This window comes from Gossypium arboreum, chromosome 4, assembly GCF_025698485.1.
Source record: "Gossypium arboreum isolate Shixiya-1 chromosome 4, ASM2569848v2, whole genome shotgun sequence".
Lineage (NCBI taxonomy): Eukaryota > Viridiplantae > Streptophyta > Magnoliopsida > Malvales > Malvaceae > Gossypium > Gossypium arboreum.
In genome coordinates, this window is record NC_069073.1 from 115,807,161 (window position 1) to 115,815,279 (window position 8,119).

General features: G+C 31.2%; 1 protein-coding gene across 1 annotated transcript; it reads right to left on the reverse strand.

Moving 5' to 3' along the window:
* Window positions 1-1,371: 1,371 nt before the first annotated feature.
* On the reverse strand, window positions 1,372-4,072 carry LOC108459519 (phosphoserine phosphatase, chloroplastic-like). The gene is made up of 5 exons (XM_053026806.1): window positions 3,878-4,072; window positions 2,023-2,172; window positions 1,895-1,948; window positions 1,478-1,603; window positions 1,372-1,377 (listed from the first exon to the last, which is right to left on the reverse strand). The coding sequence occupies exons 1-5, from the start codon at window positions 4,070-4,072 to the stop codon at window positions 1,372-1,374; spliced, it is 531 nt and encodes a 176-aa protein (XP_052882766.1).
* Between the last annotated feature and the right edge of the window lie 4,047 nt (window positions 4,073-8,119).

The following is an 8,119-nucleotide window of genomic DNA, read 5'->3' on the forward strand; positions in this document are numbered from 1 at the left end:
ATTAAAATTCATTATTAAAATATTGAGAAGAATAATGTCCATGATATAAATATAAAAATTTTCTATTAAAATTCTATTAAAATTCATTATCAAATAAAAATAAAAATAAAAATATAGAATCAAAACTAAAATAAATAATAAAAATTAGATTAAATATAAATATAAATAAAATACAACAAGTCTTTTACTAACAACAAGTCTAAATACAGATATCGAAATGTTCTTTTTGATCCTTTAATGGAAAGATTACCAAACTAGTTATCATGTCGTAATGATGAATATAGATATCGAAATTACCTGAATAATACAAGCTTGAACAAGTCAGAATCAAAGAACAACCAAACCAGATCAAGTGAATAAGGCAATGCAGTTGAAGCATATTCATATATAAGCTATATGTTCAGCTGTAGGCAAGTCCAACTAACTTAGAATGAATGAATTATTAAAAATTTTATTAAAAAAGTATATATAAAAAAAAAAGAGTTTAAATGAACAGTTTGAATCAACAGAAAAGAAAAGCTATGATAATTTTGAAGACTTTCATGTCTAGATAAATTAAGTTGAAAAATTATAATTTGAAGGCAAAGTATTTCAAAGATTACTAACAAGCATATCCTGTAACAACAAATGCTTCATCCAAAACAGTAAATCAAAATAATAAAGCACCAAACTTGTATACTGCCCACCATTATAAGTCACTAAAAGCAAGAAAAACAAAATGACTTAATTCATTGAATTCACGAATGTTAACATCAGACATGAGTTTAAAACTTTGCCCTCGGAAGGATGTTCAAAACCAGAATCCACAATAGATCGAAGCAGCTCCGGTTTCAGCAGAAAGTCTCTAAATCTCGAACTGTGAATTCCAACATACTCCCTACACCACATAAAAAAGAAATGAAACAAATTAAAATCAAATTGCTTTACACTAAAACTAGCATAAACTGTTAATAAATTGCTGACCTTTTTTTCCACCATAAACTGGTATATTACGATCCTTAATCAGCTAATAACTTAAACAAGATTAAGCTTCAACAGCACTTTTGATTTTTTTAGAACTAACATCATATGATATAGACAACATCTTTTACCTATTCATGATTCCTAACCATGAAAGTATAACTCTCCTGCAGATTTATTTAATGGGATTTTTTACTCTTGGGTAATTTGAAGTTAGGAATAAGAGTTGTTGATTTCTTGACTAATACTTTCAAGCTCCAAACTGAGAAACAAGTTCTCTAATTTCTTACTGCAAATTCATGAGAAAAAGATTGTTCATAATTTTATGGCAAGTTCTCTCTAAATTCTTGTTTTCCAGTTTCCTACATTCAAGTTTCTATTTTCAACATCATCAAAATATTGCAAGTGATTTCAGATCTGCATTTATCAGAAGGGCAAATGAAACCACATGAATGCCTTAACAGAACAAAGTAAAATAGAGATGGTCTTTCAAGCATTTAGTAGCATAGTTGCATACATTGATCATTTGGCGGAAGCCCCCGGAAATTAGATAAACATCGGTATTCCTTGCCTTTAGCTTCTTGACTAATTCTTCAATGCCGGGCGAAATCCTAGAGATCAGTAAGAAGAAAAATGAACTAGGCTATCAAACATCATGTCAAAGAGAAGATTAAAAAGGAAAGCAAACAAGAATAAAAAATCATTAATTCATTGAGGAGTTGATGCCCTTCAGTAGTCATTTTTAGTAGAGGGCAAAATACAATTTAGCTCTTAATACAAAAGCCTCTATGATACTTTTACCCAATATTCTTATATTAAATGCAATCATTAACCGTTAATATATTGATACCCAATGCATTGAAGGAAAAATTAATTTATATGGTAACCTTAAAGATTAACTATATCTAAAGAAAGTTAAGATGAATTTACTAACCTCAAGATCAGTAGCACCATCACCAATCATGACTAGTGCCTTGTATCCCTTAACCTGGAATTTTTTTTTGGTTAGACTTGGAAAATGAAATTTTAGCCGGGCAATACAAAAAAAGCCACAAGACTCACCTTTCTTATTTGTTGAACAACTGTAGCTTTTCCTTCACTCCTCAAAGTGGGATCATTAGCATCGAATCCCAAAAACTCCCCAGAACTTCCAAAGAGCAGCTGATTGGCAAAAATGTTTTCTTGCAGAATTCCAAGGATTGATGCAACAGGCTACAAAAACGCTTCTCAATTAACTATTTTCTGGCAGTAGTTGGCCAATGGTTAACCATTGGAAGATTATATTAATATACAATAACATGGCTCTCTCAATAGTAACGAACCTACATGCTGTACAATGATTCTTACTGATGACAACATTACCCATATCACACTTTCATAATTTTATATCTAATTGGTTTTTCAGAAGTCACCATTTCTTTGCATGTGTAATATCTAATGTCAAGTAAGGATTGCCATTTCGTGTTTTCCAGTTTCCTACATTCAAGTTTCTATTTTCAATATCATCAAAATATTGCAAGTGATTTCAGATCTGCATTTATCGGAAGGGCAAATGAAACCACATGAATGCCTTAATGAACAAAGTAAAACAGAGATGGTCTTTCAAGCATTTTGTAGCATAGTTGCATACATTGATCAATTGGCGAAGCCCGGAAATTAGATAAACATCGATATTCCTTGCCTTGACTTCTTGACTAATTCTTCAATGCCTAGCGAAATCCTAGAGATCGAGAAGAAGAATAATAAACTAGGCTATCAAACATCATGTCAAAGAGAAGATTAAAAGGAAAGGTAAACAAGAATAAAAATCATTAATTCATTGAGGAGTTGATGCCCTTCAAGTAGTCATTATAACTTGTATGGGAATTAAGGATTATCAACCACATAAATGCTACCTAGAATATCAAACACATTGAAAAAGATGCCAATAAGCAAGGCTGACAATATTTGAATTGAAGAACTGGAGAAATTTGATAGCCAAGATAACAAACCCTTCCTTTATACTTTTTATCACATTTCAATCAACAAGTTAATATGTAAAATTTTGAGGCAATTTCCAAAGTAAGAGACAGACAAAAAGAGACCTGCAAGTCAAAGTTTCATGCAAATCAAAGTTCTAAAACCTCAAGTCCAAGTACTGCAATGAACATATATTCCATTTTTCAACTAAATCCAATGAAGAAAAAACCCTTAAATCATAAGAAAACACACACACACACACACACACACACACACACACACACACACAGAAATACCAATTGGACTGATAGTTGATCCTCTTTCAGTTGAGACCAAAACTACTGGTCCTTGTACTTCGGGTTGCTCATCCTAACAAAACAAAACAAAAACATACACCTACTCATCCCGTGCCCCAGATATTCTTTAAGAGCTTAGACTATCATTTAATGGAATAAGGAAAAGAATCATTCTACCTTAACATTTGCCAAAGAAATTATATAGTTTTAGATGAACTATTGCTGCCAAAATTGTGCAAATAATAAACCAAGCTCAAAATCAGAATCAAGAGAAAACAATGATGTACCAATTTACAAGCTAAAAATAGACAGCAACTATGAAAATATCAGCCACAGAACATGCTTGTTAGATGTATCAAAAATCAATAAATACTATCTCCATGCGGTGATTTTAGAATTAAAAAGAAAATGAGATCGAACATAAAAGATTTAAACAAAAAAACAGAGATGATGCTGCCTCCATCCGATTCAGACAGATCTAGCTTAGTCAATCAAAAATAAATCTCAAAACCACAAATACCCATAAAGATCTCAATGAACACCAGATCAAAACATGCAGATATATCAAAAGGCAAACAGAAACCCAAAAACCCAGTATGGGATCAAAAGAAAATTTTTATTAAAGAAATCAAATCTAAAGAAAAGGAATAAAAGAAAGGTACCAAATGACTAGAGAGGATGACTTTAGAGCCATGACCCATCAAATACTTGGTGGTGGGAACAGCAGCACGGATCCTTGTGTCATCAATTATGTTGAAGTTGTCATCCAATGGAACATTTAGATTGACTCTAACAAACACTTTCTTTCCCTTCAAATCAGCTTCTTTCAAGTCCCCAACGCTCTTCTTTGTAGCCATGGTAGTAGCCAATTTTTTTGTTAAGAAGCTTTTTTTCAAATATATATACATATATTCTTGCCTTCATATGAATATCTTAAAAGTTCTATTTTTTTCTCAAAATTCAGATGTTCTTTTTGATGTCTCTGTTTAGTGCTAGATAAATCAGCTTATCTTAACTGCTTATGAAAAACTTTTCTTTTTACAAAACTTAAAACTAGATACTTTGCTTATTGAGATTTCATAATGAAGAATAAATTGATAACAGATTTGAAATTTATGAATAGCTAAAACTAATGCATTTCATGAGATTTTTATTTTTTAATTGATATATTGTTTGCATATATCTTTTATATATACAATTTTGAAGAAATACCAGAAACAAAAATAGAAAAATATATAATTTTAGTTGGCCCTTTCAAATAAAATATCGATATCCAATGCTATTAAGTGCACAAGTTAAATCAAGATATCAGGATAGGCAAACTAAAAGATATAAATTACATTATGCAAGTAGATTATGAAAGAGTAAGACAAACCTGTTGAAAACCATTGTACGTAGCTGTTGAAAATGCTGTAAAAAAGAAAGAAAAGGAAGAAATTTATATTACAGGAGAACCAAAGTAGCAAAAGATTATAGAAAATAAAAGAAGGGTAAAAGAGAAGCTTAACATACCTGAAATAGAAGAAGAAAACTGTGAAAAATCAATTTTAGTGCTTATTGACTACCTGTTGAGTTTGAGACAGGAAAGATTTTTAGAAGACCAAACTTTATAAAAAAAGAAACTGTAAAAATTATATAAAAAGCTAATAAAATTTTAGCTAAAATAAAAAACTTCAAGATTTTAATATTTTAGATTTTAATCTTTGTCGGAGGCGTCGGCGGAACGAGCAACAGCTTCAATCTCCTCCTCATCGTCTTCTTCGCCGTTGACATGAGCGTTCATTAGCTCCTCTTCGATGAACTCGAAGCATTGTACAGTTCTTCATCAGAGGACGTTGGCTTCAACGATTTTGCCATCTCTTCTTCAAGTTTATCATAACGATTTTTTTTCCTCTTTTATTTTCTTTCAATGATAAATGAAAATGAAAATGAAAAAAAAAAGAGAATCAAAGGGACTTTGACGAAAATCAAAGGTATTTTGATTTGGGGATTTTGGGAAATCGATTTGAGGATAAAGACTTAGGAGAAATTTTAGGGGATTTAGAGATTCAAGGTTTGGGGAACCAGGCGTTTGGGGGTAATCTGAATTGGGGAAAGTAAAGGGAATTTGGGGCTCCAAAAAACGACGCTGTTTTCAATCTATTAAGAGATGTTTGTGGCGTTTTTTTATGAAAACGACGGTAATTCATATCTTTTGCGGCGTTTTTAAAAAACGCCACTAAGTATGCAGCCCAATAATTTTTTCTTTCTTTTTTTTTTCTCTTTTATTATTATTATTATTTACTAAAATGGTTAAATTTTAATTTGGTCTCTCTAATATATATTTAAATTTCAGATTTTTTTGCATATACTTTAATTTTTAATATCATTTAGTCTATATATTTTATAATATTATTAATTAATCCAAATAGTTAATATTATTAACTTTTTGATTAAAACATTACATGATAATTTATAATTTGAATATTGAATCTTAGAGAATAGAGATTGAAATGTGGTTTCCCATTTTTTAATCAAAATATCATTCAACGTGCACCAACAAAACGTTGCCGTTTTGTTTTAAACGAAATCACCTTTAGCGGCGTTTATACCCTAGCACCGCTAAAAAAGCACCTATTGCGGTGTTTTACACAAAACGCCACTAACAAATCCAATAAAATGGCGCCGTTTTGTTTAAAACATAGCCTGTCTCTTTTTGAGAGAAAATTTGCTACCCCGCCGGACTATGAAGAGCTTCGAGTCTATCGGGAGAGGATGTGGTGGTAACCCCCGCGGCTTCGTCTAGAGCCGGGCGTCCAGCCGTGTAGGAAGACTCACCCTAGCCACTATAGTATAGCGACCCCGCCCCCAACTCTAGCTGAGAAGCACCCTCCATCCACTTTCCCTTTTCCGCGTGCCCAAAAGCCCGCCCGCCTGGTTTATGAGCCCCTTTCCGATTCCCTCACCCAATCTCATGAGAAGCAAGCCCAGCGGGCCCTGCCTTAACCTGACGCCGCTATTGCAAACCTTTTGTGGCGTTTTATAAATAAACGCCGCTAATGCCTTTTAAAATTAATACTATTTAATATATAAATTAAAAACAATATAAATTAAAAAAACAATCACTTATATACCCAAAAAACTTTAAAATTATTTTAAATAATAGTATTTTAATTTTTTATTTAAATAAATAATTTTTAAAATTTAACTAATATTTAAAAGAATTAGATAAAATTTGAAATCTTAAAATTTTTTAAAATTTTAACTCTTTAAAATTTGAAATTATTTAATATATAGATTAAAAACAATCAGTCATATGCCCAAAAAACTTTAAAATTATTTTAAATAATAGTATTTCAAGTTTTTAACATATATTTTTCACACTAATTACGCTAAACCCTAAACCCCTAACCCTTAACCCTTATCCCTAACCCATGTCCCCTTAACCCTAAAACACATACACACCTAAATTTTAAACCCTAAACCTCATAACTCATAAACCCCTAACTCTTAACCCCTAAACCCTAAGCCATAAAACATAAACCTTAAACTTCTACCCCTTAACCTCTAACCCTTACCCCCTATCATCTAAACTTTAAACGATTAAATTTTAGCATATATTTTTATAATTTTCAAATGATTAAATCAAAAATTTTCCACTATTCAAAGGGATGAAGTGCAATTTTACCTTTAAAATTTTTAAAAATTTCAAAAAACCGAAATGGAAAATTTTTCATTTTTAGAGGAGCAGAGACCCTTTCAACCCCCTACTTATGCCCCTAAATATATATTAATTATATGGTTTAGGATTTAATTGTTGAATATGATTCACTTGAGATTAACATACTATATACCCATGGCCATTAAACCCTTAAACCATAAAACCCTAAACCATAGACCTTAAACTTTAAATATTAAACCATAAACCCCAAAATAAATTTAATCAATATTAAGTATTGCTTCCATAATTTATTATGAACATAAGCTTTTACATTAATATCTATGTATATACACATCAATATCCATATGATGTTTTTTGGGGTTTAAGGTTTTAAGGGTTATAGTTTAGTGTTTATGGTTTTTTAGGGTTTAAGGGTTATAGATTAGTGTTTATGATTTTTGGGGATTTAGGGTTTTAGGGGTTATATGACTTTTAGCGGCGTTTTGACCACAAACGCCGCTATTGCTCTGTTTTTTAGCGACGTTTTACCAAAAACGCCGCTATTGCTCTGGTTTTTAGTGGAACGCCGCTATTGCTCTGTTTTTTTAAGGCATTTTACCAAAAACGCCGCATTGCTCTGTTTTTAACGGCGTTTTTGCAAAAATGCCACTAATGTACAATTTTTACGACGTTTTTTGATAAAACGCCGCTAAAAACGCCACCAAAGCCCTATTTTCCTGTAGTGTGATTAGGCTATTAAATATTCTATGTTACATGTTTTAGTATATGAGCTAGTAATAAATTAATTTAATTGATAATATTTAATTATTTTTATAATTTATTTTTAGTAAAGAAAAAAAATTCATTTATTTTGAATAAGTTTTATTTTTTTATTAATAACCAAACGAGGAACTATTTTTTTAATGATTATGTAAAGCTATAACAGTATCCTTCCAGATCCATATTGAAGCACACTTTAATGGATTCGCCAAGCTACCAAGCTACCAAGCTACCTCATTCTTCCCTTATCTTGCCTTCTTTTGTACTTTTACCTTACAAAAATTGAAGGGTTAGTCATATTAATTTGTACCACTTCTACTGCTAGATGCTTGGTTCTTTAATATGGCTATAAATAGAGACCTTATATTGCCCCTTCCGAAGGAATATATGATCTGTTAGGTTCTTCTTTCTCTAACTCTTACTCGTGTTTCGTGCATGCAACCTTCACCAATTTTGCATTTGTCTCTTGAAAGCAATTCGCCTT